The 16,330-nt window shown below is 35.8% G+C and overlaps 1 protein-coding gene across 1 annotated transcript in view; it reads right to left on the bottom strand.

Moving 5' to 3' along the window:
• Positions 1–16,330, bottom strand: part of PTPRK (protein tyrosine phosphatase receptor type K) — a 498,469-nt gene that overhangs the window by 235,233 nt on the left and 246,906 nt on the right. Inside the window, exons 4-5 of the mRNA XM_053664761.1 lie at positions 11,367–11,448; positions 8,966–9,081 (exon numbers count right to left, since the gene is read on the bottom strand). Coding sequence (XP_053520736.1) covers positions 8,966–9,081; positions 11,367–11,448 — 198 coding nt within the window. The remainder of the gene's footprint in view (positions 1–8,965; positions 9,082–11,366; positions 11,449–16,330) is intronic.

Raw genomic sequence — 16,330 nt, 5'->3', positions numbered from 1 at the left:
ATATCTTTAAGGCACTGAACTCTTTATAGTAGAAAGCCACATAAGGCCAATCTGAGGAACAAGTAATAATCCCATCAATTAAATATGTTTAAAATATCTGATGCTCATTGTTACATATGTACATACCCCAAATGCTGAAAAGTTAAAGAAAAAAACATTAAAATCCATGCTCCTTGGTTGATCATTTGACTTTAAGATCAATGACCACAATTCCTTATAGAAAGCCATCAAGGAAAAATAGAATGCCATGAGCTGAAATAAACCAATGTCCTGGGGAAACAGCAGGACTGACAAGAGTAATAGCAATTAGCTACCAAATAGAACATGGTCTCTTAAGTGGAGCAGAATTAATTGTAAATTAGCATACACACAGAAAAAATCACTAGTGCTTAAATGAAGGATAAACAGAGAAAATTAGAGTTAAATAGCAGGCTAGTGCTCATCTACCAGCTGAAGTCTAGAACAGTCTACATGTCAGGAAAGCACAATGGGCATGGCTAACACTGGTCTCTGACGTGACCCCTGTTCCCTGAGCCACAAGGCCTAGAGAGGCCACAGCCGAGAGCACCATGAGCCAGCCCGTATTGGATTCTCCTAAGTGACACCAGGACAAACAACCCTGAGGTTTATCGGGCCACAGCTTCGGACTGCCTTGTTAAACTTTTACTAGGTTTAAAAGAACCCAAAGGGATGGAAATGTCTCCTCATTTTTCACTTCCATTTAAGGTAACTTCTGTGTAGTTATGAAGGTAGGGGAGAAAAATGTAACCCAGTGGATCTAACAGATAAATCAGTTCCAAGAGAGAAAAATGAGAAGCCAAATTCATTGTCTGGCTGTAAAAAAAATAAACTATTGAGGATATTCGGAAAGAAAGCTGTTTTTATTATGTCTCTCTCACATATTTCCAAATTCTGTCAACCAGTACCAAGTAGACCTAAAGCTCTATTGCCTTCTTTCATCTGCCCCCCCTTCCTCTCTACCCACAAATTTTCCATCTCCTTTGACACTGTCCAATCGAAGGCCTTGGTTACTCACTGTCTGTACTGCTAATAGTAGTTTCCTTCCTGCTTTTGCCTGCATATCACCGCATAGCCCTAGCCGTCATAAATTATATTCATTTCTACTTCCCATTTTGACATTCCACTCCAATAAGATCTTCCTCCTTATGTTCCTATACCACCCATATACACATACACTATTTTTCAGAAATAACTATGCCCACTTACCCTTTGGTCATTCAAGGCCTACATGTCCTTCAATGACTTGGTCAAATTTTTCATTCCAGTTTATGTTGCTGTCTGTCAACTCTGAAATATTGCAGTGCTTAGATACTATACAGTTTTTTTCTTAGTTATAGAAGCATTTCTCAGGGCTGAAAGGATCTTAAAAAAGTATTCAGTCTCAAATTACATCTTCAGCAAGGACTTACCCAGACTATGTTTGGATACTTTTACTAACTGTAATTTTACTACCTTCTGGAGTAGCTCATTGTAGATTTCAACAGACCTATCATTAGAAAGTTCTCCCTTATAATCAGCATATCACTCTTACCATAAAGCTTTAAAGCACTAGTTATTATTGTACTATAGTCTCTACAGAGAACGAATTAAATCCCTCTTGTGTATTTCCAATATTTTAAGATTTTAAGAAATATCTTTAGTCTCCCACAAATCTCAAGATTTATGTATACCATACCACTTTAGCAATACTGATATTGTTTCTTCAACTCTAGTCACTGTCCTGGCAATTACATGCTTCCTTTCCTTAGTCTAGTATTTCAGATGTGAGTCAGCCATTCTTAGGGACAATGACCTGGAAAATGTCAGAGTTTTCACCAAGCCTAGGCAGGACCATTTCTACTGTATCTCATCCCTTTGTTTCTTTCTCCATGATACTCAGTGAGAGCTTATGACATATTGCATGTTTAGTCACTTTGGCTTTGAGATGTTTCTCTCAATTTCAATGAACTGCCCATTGTAGATTGACAATTATGGTCTAAGCACAGATTAATTTCTTAGGCACAGATTAATTTCTTCCAAGGACTTATCATCATTATAATAAATGCAAAAGTACTAAATTTTGTTATCAAAAAGTAATAGCAGCAGGAATAATAAAATATCCCATGGAAATTAAATATGCTACAAACGTCCTGGCACTTTATATGACAGTAGAAATGTCATGGAAAAATACTATACCATGGGACCCCCAGAAGGAGCTACATGGGTGATTAGGTGGATAAAAGTTGACATAGTAGAGTGATCTATATCACCAGTTAAAATGTTGTACTCATTTTTCTTAAATCATACTTCTGACTCCCATGGTTTCAGTGCCAGTGTTCGTGTGTAATACAGGAACAAGGCTATGACATCTGCCCGGACAGATAAAACACTGTGTGGCCGGATAATTCTGACCAACTATTTTCACTGACCCTCGGCTGACACCAGGTGTTACTGCAAGCGATCCGCCTCCCTCTCTACGGCTGTTTTGAACAGCCATTTGCATCTTATTTTACTAATTTTACTCTCCAACTATTACTCTCAATCCATCACTTAAATGATCTATCGCTTCGTAAGGAATGACATTTCCTTTGGCTGAGAAAGTGGCCATATCACACTACATTAGTCATGACAAAGCTCACCAAGGGCAAAGCGATGGCAGACTGTCCTGTTCTGGCAGGCCCGCTGTGGTGGCACAGGGCCAGCACCCGTGGCGCTTCCTGACAAATTGGCCCAGTCGCCACAGCTTTGATGGCACTCTGCATGGGATTACCAATCACACGTTAAACAGCCCCATTTCAATTTCACGGAAACAAATGGTGCCACCAAATCTACCCACACAATTCCCTACTATCAACAACTCCATGGTCAAATTTCCCTGTCCAATGCAATGATGCATGCCCACAAAGATCTGTAATGATGGATGAGGTCATTAGCATTTTTGTTTCTACACTGAACCTGAAGCCAAAGCATATGGTCTGACAGATGTTCCAGCAATGGGCTCTATTTGACTCCCTATGTGAGTGTCCACTTATACTGGACCTTCATGAAAGAATACTAATTTATACGTTTCAGTCTTTCCATTCTTTCACATCCTCAAAAGTTGTAACATGTTCTGAAAACAGAACACTCAGGCAGGCTTTATTTTATATTTCAGCTACACTAACACAAAAATTAACATTAAACCTAACCAAATCACTGCAACTGGACAAGATGGATAAAAATGTGTCAGCTACACTAACACAAAAATTAACATTAAACCTAACCAAATCACTGCAACTGGACAAGATGGATAAAAATGTAAGATGGATAAAAATGCAGGCTACTAACATATCTGACTTGATTAGTACTGATAATGATTTAGGAATTTGATAAACTGTATCATATACTCACTTTTCCTACACTCATAATTTATTGAGGTAAGCTATGTATACAGTGAGCTGGACGGATCTAAAGTTCTGACAAATGGATATACACACATAGACCCAACACATCATTAAAGAAATAAGATGTTTACATTATTCCTGAAATTTTCCCCCTGCCCACTTCCAGTCAATCCTCACCCCCCAGAAGCAAATATTATTAGACTTCTACCATCCAAATTAGTTTTATCTTTTCTAGAGCTTAATATAAATGGATCATTCAGTGTGCGTTGTTTTGTGTATCTGTTCTCCTTCTGAAAACACAAAGTTACTGACATTTATCCACACTGGTGATAAGTCAGTACTTCATTCTTTGTTACACTGAGTGACATTCCATTGCCTTGAATGAACCACAATTTGTTGATCAATTCTCTTGTTAAAAGACATTTGAGATCTTTACAATGACTGGTTATTATAAACACTCTTGCTCACGTCTTTTTGTGAACATCTGCCTTTATTTATCTTGGGTAGATACTTAGAAGTGGACTTTCTGTGTCATGTTTGTTGTTGGCTTCTATATTCATTTTTCTTGCCATCACATTACTATTCATATTAGTAAGAGTTGAAATAAAAAGGACATAATTAAAACTACCAACCTATAAAAATGTCTAACCTAAGTTTGCTGTGAGAAAATTCACTGATATTTCTCAGTAATATAACAAGATGATTTGATTATTTTACTCAGAAATAGAACCAGTATAAATTATTCATTAAAATTTTATTGTGATCTTATTTTCTAAAATCTGTGTTTTACACTAAGCTTTAATGTAAGATCCACGAATACTGTACTACAGGGGACCCCTAAGGAACACAACATGGCTTATTTCTAAAACTTGTTGTAAGAGTTGACCACGGTGAAAAAAATTACAAATCATACATGTGATGTTTATATCTAAATATATGCTACTTCATTGAGCTTTATTACTACAGGAATTAGAAAGTCTCTAAAAGAGACTAAAGACTATATTCTAAGTTACTAACTACTGGGTTGGCAAAAAGTCCTTTTAGTTTTTTCTGTGAAGCAAAAGGCACATTTTTCATGTTCACCAATAACTTCACTGATTTGGATACTTTGAGCATGTCAGCTATCTCTCACATGGTATACACTGACTGCTCTCAATTAATGTCTCAATTTGATTGCTCCCAATGTCAGCTAGCAGACTGTAGAGCATTATCCAGAGAGAAATCTCCAGTGAGAGACCTCGCAAACCACCTGTGATTCATTCAATCTGTCACAGCACCTTCTCCATACACTGCAAAAACTTTTTCTTTTGCATTTCAGTTGGGTTTTTGCCTGTCTTGAAATACATCAAAATGTTGCACGTTTTCTTCCATCTTCAATGGTAAAATGGAAACACAAAAATTTACTGATTTTGCCCTTGCTGGTGTGCCTCAGTGGACTGAGTGCCAGCCTGTGAACCAAAGGGTCACTGGTTTGATTCCCAGTCAGGGTCCATTCCTGGATTGCAGGTCAGGTCCCTGGTATGAGGTAAGGGAGAGGCAACCACACGTTGCTGTTTCTCTCCCTCTCTTTCCCTCTCCCTTCCCCTCTCTCTAAAAATAAATAAATATATCTTTTAAAAAATTCACTGATTTTGATAAGTTTTTTTTAGCATGCTGCTATGACAGTTGTTACAATACAATCTAACAAAATTATTTCAAATGAAGTCCAAGACAACTAAGCACCAACAGAGCCATCTTAATGGGAAGAAAACAAATAAACTTTCTGCCAGTCCCATAAATTGATTGACCTCAATTTGGAAAACTATGTTGCAGAAAGCATCATGATTTCTATTTATAGCTCATCAACCTTCTAAAAACATTCATATGTGTTGCTCTATGTATTACTAGACTGCTCAGCATACACAAGGAGGTTCATTCAAATTACATGTTTTGTCATTGTTTACTAACTGTTCAGAATACATGACCTACTTCTAAGGGTCTATAATTATATAATATGGCATCTTACAGGAAACAACACTCCCTAGAGAGACATCCAGAACCACTATGATAAGATTTATGGATTATTCTAGATTAGCTCATGTTTTGTTCTCCATTTTATAATTTACCTAATTTCTATATCATCTTAAACAATAGAATTGGTTACAATATGAATTATAATCTAAAGATAATTAACAAGTGAGAGAATTTATTCTGTATATGTATTTCCATACATAAACTACTCTAAATATCAAACAGTAGCAGACAGTATCAGTATCTTTCATAAAAGTTATATTATTATTTCTCCTTTAAAATAGAAAATTCATTGCTTTTTTGTTTATGTTTTTGTTATTCTATCCCATATTCAGACAACATTTTAATAAGTGAAGCACCATGATATATATGATGTAAGTCATTTGGAGAAACTGATCGCAATTTTTAATTACACCTGACCATGGCTACTCCATTCCATTACTCTTTTGATAGGAAGTGGTAACCTTTCATTGAATTCCTTTAAATGCATTCATTCTCAATACTATAAGCAGATATTTTAAGCAGTTGTCCTCATAATGATACTTAATTTAAGAGATATTTCCCCCCAAAGTCCAATAACATAAAAATTTGACATTCTTCCACCAATAAAAAGGTAGTCAAGGTAATGTTTCAGGGCATCAAAAATACTATAAAGGGCTACAGTTTAGCATTTTTTTGCTGGAAGAGATTTTAGTCTCTATCCAACAACTTGTTTTATACATTAGAGTAAGAAAATTGAGGTCCAGAATAGTTTAAGAAACTCTTTAAGCCTACACAATTAACTAGGTAATCAGACTTAAAGGGTTGGAATTCAGGTTAGAATCAAGAACTAGACTTCCTGGTCCTGGCTGGTGTAGCTCAGTGGATTGAGCACAGGCTTGCGAACCAAAGCATCGCCGGTTTGATTCCTAGTCAGGGCACATGCCTGGGTTTCAGGCCATATTCCCAGTATGGGGTGTGCTAGAGGCAACCACACATTGATGTTTCATTCCCTCTCTTTCTCCCCCTCCCTTCCCCATCTCTCTAAAATAAATAAATGAAAATCTTAAAAAAAAGAACTAGACTTCCTGATTTCTAGGAAGTGGTTCTACATCAAGCATAACTGACTTGACATACGTTTGTGCTGAATGGCTTGAAGATTCAGTGTGGAACCAAGTTTCTTTCTGCTTTATCATGTTTTTACTATATTAACAAAAGGGCAATAAGTTTTTTAAGATACTGGTCACTTTCTAATCAACTCGTTTTCTGCAGGTACAATAGCTAGTCTTATTAACTTGAAAACATCCCTAAACTAAGTAATTGATAGTTTTGTTTTCTCTTCAAAGTACTTTTCAACTTTCCCTTAAGGTACTTGTTGACTATTGGTCTCTTGCCACCTCTTAAAGGTTTCACACTCCCATGAACTCTCTCTTCAATAATTGATAGTTTTCAATACATATTAAACATGGAGAAGAATATTTAAGTGAATAAATTAAGGTAGCTTAGGTAAGGAAAGTTTTTTTATTAATAAATAAGGTGAATATGCAGACTGCTGATGAATTGGGCAATCCCAATATCAAAATAGAAGAGAAATACACAAAAACATCTCAGTGAATGAGAAGAAAATGAAGAGAAAAAAGCAAAACAGAAGTCTCACAGAGCCCTGGCTGGTGTAGCTCAGTGGATTGAGCGCAGGCCTGCGAACCAGAGTATCGCGGTTCGATTCCCAGTCAGGGCACATGCCTGGGTTGCAGGCCAGGTCCCCACTGGGGGACACATGAGAGGCAACCACACATTGATATTTCTTTCCCACTCTTTCTCCTTCCCTTCCCCTCTCTCTAAAAATAAATAAATATTAAAAAAAAAAGAAGTCTCACAGAATATTTTTATCTCTCATTTTAGTTTGAAAACATGGCAAGAACTATAATGAAATAAATCAATCTACAAGGTAGCAAACAAACAAAAAAAGCAGTATTTTGACCACAACCCACTCAGACCAGTAGGGCCAGGAATGGGTTGCCAGAAGGCAACGGGTATCTCAGTTTATAAAACCCTTTCATTTCAATGTCACATTAAATCCTGGAGCATGAAACCAGGGGCAGACTGCAGAGCCTCTAGTTTCCCAAGGAAGACTCTCTGGATCACAGCTGAAAAGCAAATGCCAACTTTATTTATCTTACCTATAAATAAAAAATAATTAGCAAAATAATTAATGAAATACATTTACAAGTATTTTTTAAACTGTTATTTAGGCTGAGAGGGAGAAAGTAAGGCAGACTCTGACTTAAGGTTTAGATAATAAAGCAAGTTCCATATTATTTAATTTGCTGTCCAGGAATAATTATATTTTAATTATTCTATCTGGGAAATTAGCATAATCAGAAAAAAAGGAGCTTCATCTCCTTTTCACATATTCAGTATGGTATCTTTATACCTGCAAATCAGAAAAATTATGAAAGTAGTAATAATTAGATTTATATGAAGAACATCTGTTAACCAATTTTATTGTGAGAATCAGGTGAAATAATACATTTAAAACACCTAGTACAATATCAAGCATTATACTAGGTATGATTTTACAAATCACTTATTATAAACATTAGCCAAACCACCTGCAAACTAATGATTATCCTCAACACTAATTTCACCTCTCTAAAGATATACTAAAATAAATCCTGATGTCTATGTTCTAGAAACTAAGCTAGTCCTACATTAATTTCTCTTTTTCATCACTATTGGCATTCTAAGGAATTTAAAATTCAAACTGATTAAATTTCTTTCCTCATTCTGATGCAAATAGAAACAAAACAATAATAAATGTGCTCAGAGAATATTATTACTTACATTACTTCAAATATTTTTCAGGAGGCTTTGGAACTGCTCTTACCTAGCTCCTTCCCACCCTCACTGCCCCAGGACTGACAAAGAATTCTCAGAAAACAGGGTACAGTCCTTAGTCTATTGTTTTGGTTCTTCTAAAATTCTTTATATACATGATTTATGTTTCTCTAACATGTATGCTAAATTGCAGCTCATTAAATACACGCTTATTGAAGATTTAATATTTTCAAGGCAATTGTCAACCTAAGTCTATGATTAAACTTTACACACAAAAATTCTGAAAAAAAAATTGGTTGTCTTCCAATTCACATTTCCAGAATACCAAAGTTTCTTCAAATACTCTTTATACATGTATCTGAGTATGACAGTTTGTACTTAAGTACAATGCTCTGTTTAGTTGAGTTTTTGAAATATTAAACAAGGAAATTTTTATTTTGGTCCTATACAACGGGTCTAGAAAAATTGTTTTTACAGTTTGCATGAAATGCATGAAACATTAAAGAATCACTAAGTTTCCTTAGACACTAATCCAAATACTTTTTAACTGTATACTGTTATATTTTATTAATATTTCAAAAATAAAAATACCTGAAATAGATGTGCAACTAATTAAATCAAATGGAAGAGAGCATCTCTCTTTCTGTCTCTCTTTCTGTCTGTCTGTCTCTCTCAGAAAAGAATAACAGCACAATCAGTACATCTTTTTAAAATATCAAGTGCACCCTTTGGCTTAGCTGCCAGCTTGGGCTTACCTGCAGCCATAACTTGTTACGCACAGCATCTCTCCCTGTAGCGATACACTGAAATGTCGCATTCTGCCCTGCATTGACTTCTACATCCCCCAGACGGAGGAAATGAGGAGATTTATCTGTGAAGACAAGAAAAAAAATTGTTGTTTTAACATGAAGAAAATAGGGAATATTACTTTTTCCCAAGAGAATAATGTTATTAATATTTTACCTTTGGTCAAGACTTATATGGAACAAAATTGAGCTTTCTTTGCACTGAAAGACACCCCCTCTCTTTCACAGTCCTTTTTCTCAATAGCTCTGTCACTTACTGCTCCATAATTACTAGAGCACTGTTCTACAGACTGAGCACTCAACGTGTAGCATAGAGGACCGACCGTCATAGACTTTTACATATGGGTACCAACAAAATACTTTCAAGTCCGACAAGCAAAAGAGATCAAATAGGCATAAAACAGAGCATAATGAAAAAATGATAAAAATATATAATGACTTCTAAAGCAGTCAGATCTTTCAAATTTCAATAGTTACAGCCCTCTAATATTTCAAAGAGCAAGGGAATATCTGTGTTTCTATCAAATAGAATATTAGCTCAACTACTGTTATATCCACTTCCTCTTCTTTGATATTCCAAAGAAAGTTATCCAAAAGAAATATTAGAGCAACAACAACTGATGAGTGCAGTCAAAATATACTAGACATATATGACTGTCAAAATCATGTTCTCTGCAATTCCCTTTTAAGACAGAAACTTACTTGTTTTCAGTGAAAGAAAATATAAACAAAAAAGCCCAGCCTCAGTGAGCAAAGAATTCTCAGAGAAAACTGTATCACAATGAAGCTGCTGTTCTACTCAGTTCATAGTTTATTATTTTACTCATGAAAGCTTTTCTTTAACATCTCTCTTTCAAGAAGTATAAATGAACAGTAGGTAGAAACATCATTTTCATATACTAATGGACTGAAAGAATTTAGTAAGCCAACTTGAATTTTGAATGTGATAATTTTATTCTCCTTTTTCTTAAAACTTGTATAAATCATTTGATCCTCATCTGCTATCCCTTTTTCCAGTGTTGTGTTTCAGTAGGTACTTCAGAAAGAAGGAATGCTTGAACTAGAATAGCAGTTCTCAAATTGTGAACTCCAGGCCAGCAGCAGCAGCGTCACCTGGGAACCTATCAGAAATACAAATTCTGAGGTTCCAGCAGCCCTACAAATTAGAACAAGGAAGGGGCCCACAATGTGGGATCTGCCATCCTCCACAGGGGCCTCTCCTGCAAACTAGGGTTTTGCAACCACTCGCCAGAAGCATAAACCGTGACCCCTGACACACTGCCCCCTGTGCAGGCTGCATCTGATGTGCTAGAGAAGTTCCACCAGGAGGATTACTCAACATACTCTCTAGAATTTATGGACCTTCATAAATGCTGTTGTTGGGAAATACAGGGAAAGTTCGAGTTTTTGCCAGCTATTTCATGCCTGGCTGTGGGGACGCAAGCGGTAATTGTCTTTCAGGGAATGTAATGTAAACACAAATTTAGCATATTTTGCTGCATATAATGTGCACCTTTTTTGCCCAAATTTTTGAGGGGAAAAATAAGGATGTGCCTTATACCTGGGTAGTAGTTGAAATACCTTGTTCTTGTGTTTGTGATGATTCATTACATAAAATTCCTTGTACCATAATACATTAAAAAATAAATGCTAAAATTCCTTTATAATGCAAGAAACAAGTATGTAAATACAAATAAATAATTGAATTAAAAATTTGAAATGAGAGATTTTTCTCCTGAAAATTTGGGCCAAAAACGTGGGTGTGCATTATACACACCAAAATACAGAAGTTACACACATTGACTGAACAACCGCTGTGTGTAATATAACAAAGCCACGTGTTTGAAAACTGAGTTTTTTTTTGTTTTACTGGGTTTCCATTTTGTTTTTTTAATATAGATAAACCAGATATCTATGATGGCATTTTGGAATAGGGTAAACTAATTCATTCTTTTCACTTTACTTCAAATTTTAACTTGGCAGATTAAATAAGTTAACAAGGTTTCTTTATATTTTTCTTTCAGATAATCTCTGATTTGTTATTTTTCTATGATTTCCAAGAAAATCCAATACCAAATGATTGAACAAGCCTACTTACAGTTACATTTGCATTTGGTTCTCAGTAATTAATTAGAAGACTTCTTTAATATATGTATAATTAACTGCAGGTTTGAAAAATCTTTGATTTAAAAACTCTACAAATATATCAGTGCTTTTAAAAAACTGAACAGAAGGCCAGGAATAATAACAACAGAAGAGACAGCAGTGATCAAGTGTTAAACAATCAACAGTCACAGCCAATATAAGTGTTGAAAGGACACAGAAAAATACAATTTTTAATCAAACCTACCACACGGATAACTCAATACTTGGATGTCATCAATGGCAATATAACCACTTCTCCCTCCTGAGACTTCGGCTTCAAATATTACCTGTCAGGAAAAACAGAAAACATTTACAACAATCGTTTATAAAAACTTTGCCGAGCAGAAGAAGAATAGCTATAAAAAGCTTAAGAAATTTGACTTTTTGTCCTATAAGAAATAAAATTTTATCTTACAGAGTAATTTTCTAACCTTTCTACAAGTAAATGAAAGATTTTTTTGAAGAGCCATTAAATTACTGAGGTCCAGCAGTTCTCACTAGGTGTTCTGAGCAACCTATTGAGTGTTGTCAGATTTCCTGACCGGTCAATACATACGCAAAAGGGACAGGCAGATCCAACAAATCCCATATCCTTAAACTTTCACTTACTGATTTTTCTCTATTTTTCTTATTTATTTAACATACTTTGAGCACTTGCAATATGCCAAGCAGTAAGCTGCCCAGTGAAGATATCAAATGATCTAAACTTTTTAAATAGCTGAATTTTCAGACACCTCATCAGAGAGATTAGTGACGTTCTAGGCAAAGGGGACAATATAAAAGACTAATACCAAGAACTAATATGGTACCAAAGGCTAACAGCTGACAAGCAGTTGTCAGGAATGCACCCTAGCTAGCCTACCTCTGCTGTGCATTCTCCCATCAACTGCACTGCACGGCCTCTCTCAAGATAAAGCAGCAAGCACAGTGAGAACGTTTCCTTTAAACAGGCTTTAAATTTCCTTTTGAAGTTTAAATTTTAAAAATTGATGTCATTCAACTGGCATTCTAACTAGGTATTACACTGACCAAATAGCAGTATCATCAGTATGCCAGCTTTCCCATCCTAACGCTACACTTCTAGAACCACCCAGAAGCCAAGGACAACAGTACTCAGGCAGGAGGCTGGGTGGCCTATTCATTTCCCACCCATCCACTCTCACCATAAGCTTTTCTCCTATGTTTCTTTCCCACTTCAAGTTTGTCCTTTGTGATTATTGATTTCACTAGAATAAATTAAAGCTGAGAAGTAGGAGAACGAAGTCTTTAGGGGAAGAGAAATGAATGCTTCATGACGAAAGGACAGTTGATCTAGGAACACAGAAACATATGTATGTCTGTGTATACACAGCATTTACACTTCATCTAAATGTGTCTGATATGAAAACAACCACCATGTTACTCTTTAAATACTGAAACAAAGGCTTAGCAAGAAATAGAGGAAGAGATCAGACTTTAAAATATAGATATGACGTGGTCTCATTACAATATTCATAAGGATTAAATAGTACCATATGCAAAAGTGCTATCTAAACAAAATGTAAGGTTATCACCATTCTTTTTATGTAAGATTGGTGTAAGTGTATCTAAGAAAAATATTGTATTTGCTTGAATGTAGTTCATGGAAAGAGACGGCATTGAAAGAAAAAATGAAAAACCCATTTTTGAAAAACAGAACATCCTTATGAATGTACCATATAGTTGTATAATTAGTCAGTTTTGTTTTAGTCAGCAGTACTTAAGTTATTCTCATTCCTAGGCTTATTTTAGTTTTATTTGCTTGAATTGTTTAACTTCCATTGCTCCTTACAAGTGATAACTTTAAACGTAATGACTACACCCTTGAGAAAAAAGTCTATTTGTTCTTCTAAATTGAGCTTTATTCTGGACAATAAATTTAGGCCTTGATTCAAAAGAATTGGTTCTTTATTAAAGAAAAAAATTCTCTTTTTAGTCACCTCATTTTCCCTCCTAAGTGCTGTCTTTGCCTCATTAATGAGAACTAGAGGAAATTTCTAAGATCAGATTCCTTTACTGCAAAGGATCTAATCAGTGGTATCACTTCGACAGAGCCCTCACCTTGTAAGGCTCTTTTGTCCAGTCAGGGGAAACAAATCCAAATAGCTTAATTACGCAGAGCTTGCTTGAGCTAATGCTCAGGTCAGATCTAAAGCTTGGTGTCAAGTAGTCTACCAGGGCTTCCCAGAAGAAAAGAGCAATGAAAGCTATACCAAACATCAACTTGAACCCATACAGGAGGCCATCCCAGGAAGAGAATAGATGGGCTCTGCTTTTTATGCTGCTTTCACTCCACTCCATTACCTGAAATACTGAAGGTGAGGATTCTCATCAAGTTTTTGCTACTCTAGCAACATTCTTGGATTATTAACTAAATAACTGAAGTTAAATTAAAGTAGGGAGGGGAATACAGACCCATAAGACAAAGATAACTTTATCCTTTGGTAAAGTGACTTAACACAGAGGAAGTACCTCATATAATGGAAAGCTGAACTCAAAATCAGTAAGCCTGCGATCTAGCTGTTGGTCCACTACCACATGTAATCCAAGTAGTTTCTTTAACTCTGTTCTTTGTACCTTCATCTAGGTATTACTGGCCTTGCCTATATCACACACTTCTTGTGAAGACTGAATGGTATATGTGAAATGAGTAACTTATACATGAAGTATTATATAGTAAAAGATATAGGTATTTTAAAAATCTGGACAAAATTGCACTGCATTTTCTTTCACTGTATACTGATGTCAAACTAGTGTTGCCTCCGAAGTCAGGCAAACATTTAGTTCACATTCTATAAGTGAATTTTAACTTATGGAAAAATGCATGTAAAATTACTCATGTGGCTTCATGTAAAATTGACACCTATTTAAAATGACCTTAACTTTTTTCATTTAAATTTTAGTCTTTAAAAGAAAATTTAAAGCCTATTTAAAGGATTTTTGAGGGTACATGAGAGGGAAGTGATAACTACTAGTATTAGATAAACAAGTAGAATAGCCAAAGCATCGGTCATAGGAGGAGGGGCTCTATATTTTTTTGTAATGAGGAAAAAAGGAGAGTATAAATGAAGATAGGAGTAAATTTGGAGGGTTGCTAGATAAGGGAGTTTCTGTTGTATGGCTTCAATTTTCTCAGTGATGAAGGAGAGACTGGTAAGAAGGAGGAGTGGTGGGAGTTGGTGAGTCAGAGGCAGTGATACAAAAGGGAGAAGGAGCAAGGAAAACGACACAGAAAACTGCAGCAGTACATCCAAGAGCATAGTGAGCACAACTGAATCGGCGCCTGCGGATTTATCATCCTGATCTATCATGAACAGTGGTTTCTTTTAAACATAGTGTAATGTACTTGGTTTTAAACTTATAAAAAGTAGACAGGAAAAAAAAACAAGCAAAACTTATATGGAAACAGGAAATGTAATGAGAAAAAGAACAATGAAATCAAGTTTTAATATGGTAAGCAAGTTGATGAACTGACAAAAGACAAAATGTTTGATGGACTGGTGATCCCCATGAGGTTGACGAATGATCTCAGTAACATGAGTTGAATAGAAGAGAATGAGTTTATGTTATGGTCAGACAGTGAGATGCTCACATGTAAATTGAGAACACTGGTGAAATATTAATATTATAGGATCTGTTTAACCAGTGCATCGGGTTAAAATAAGGTAGGTGATTTGGGGAATTAAGGTAAAATAAAGGAAGGTGATTTCTGGGGATTAGACAAAACAAGAAAGGTGATTTAGGGGAAAGGGGAGGGGAAGAAAACTAACGGGAGTTTCCCCAAAGACACTGAAGTCATCAGGATGGTGGTGAGCCTTGGAAGTGGGGACAGCAGCGAGTACTGAAGTTTGGAATGAGCAGCAGAAAATAACTATGTGATACGAGTGGATTCTAGTTCACAGTTTTGCCTTAGGAGAAAGTATGGGATAAAATATTTAGTTCATCTTTACGTAACTGGTATAACTCTGCTGACATAATAAAATAACTCTCCCTTGAGAAAGTTCCAGATTATTTTCCCAAGCTAACTTAGCAATCATGAAAATAAAATCACTTCCCTTGAATAGTTAAAACCTGTAAGGGATACATTTCTGCTTAGAGCTCCCAGAAGAGCTTGTACCGAATAAGTCAAATATAACGGTGCATAACGATTCAAAAATCAGTTATTTTTCTTATGACATCCTAACACTAAACAGGGCCACTTCCTTAGGACTGGTCCTGTCAAGACTTAACCTTAGGACTCTGCAGTTTCCAGGGAGTAATTAGGGTTCCAGGATTCCAAAACCACACCCTGTTACCTGAGTGCACACAGGCTTTGTGCATGGCTACAAGGTCTGCTGCTCAACGCAAGCTGCTGTTGAGAGGCTTTCTGTCTCAGACAACACACACACACACACACACACACACACACAGTCCTATCTATCCACACAATTATAACAATATACTAGTAAATGAAGTTGATTTTAGCATGCAAATTCTATGTATAGTATAGCCAAGTATTCTTGAATAAAATATCAATGTTGCAAAAAATATCCTGAGGTTTAGCATTACCAACTGCCTAAGTGATGAAAGGGACTGCTGCATGACCTAACACAGGTGACAACATTAGTTATGACAAGAACGCACTTGCATGGACACGACAACACCCATCTGACCACAGACCTTTTCAGTGATACTGAGTTTACCTGGCAAACAACAGAACATCAGCCAAAGCACACCTCCAATGTCTGGTAAAACAGTGAAAATTCAGGATTACAGATCAAAAGGGGAAAATGAAATTTAGGGGACTTCAAAGTAGACTGGATTTTTTTTTAAAAAGCCCAAAGAAGGTGTTTTTCAGAAGACTCTACACCGCAATAAAAATGCAAGCATAGTACGTTCCTATACTTCCAGTTAGTCCAGGGAGTTAACTATCTCTAAAGCAATTGTCAAAATTATGTAGAAGATCTAAATAAAGGGACTAACAATAGTTATTTTTAAAGCCTGTGCTAGAATATTTAAGTTCACAACAATAGTCCATCAGCTATTTAAATTAATTTTCATTCCCCAAATCTTGCACTTGCAAAACATTGTCAAGTCTTTTTAATTTAAATAGATATTGGTATCAATATGTATAAAAACAGGACTCTATAATGTGGCAAAGAGAGTCCCAGA

The sequence above is a fragment of the Artibeus jamaicensis genome, unplaced genomic scaffold, assembly GCF_021234435.1.
Source record: "Artibeus jamaicensis isolate MK-2021 breed Jamaican fruit bat unplaced genomic scaffold, CSHL_Jam_final contig_387, whole genome shotgun sequence".
In the NCBI taxonomy this organism is placed as follows: domain Eukaryota; kingdom Metazoa; phylum Chordata; class Mammalia; order Chiroptera; family Phyllostomidae; genus Artibeus; species Artibeus jamaicensis.
The sequence above is the reverse complement of the archived record's forward strand: the minus strand, read 5'-3'. Positions and strand labels throughout refer to the sequence as shown.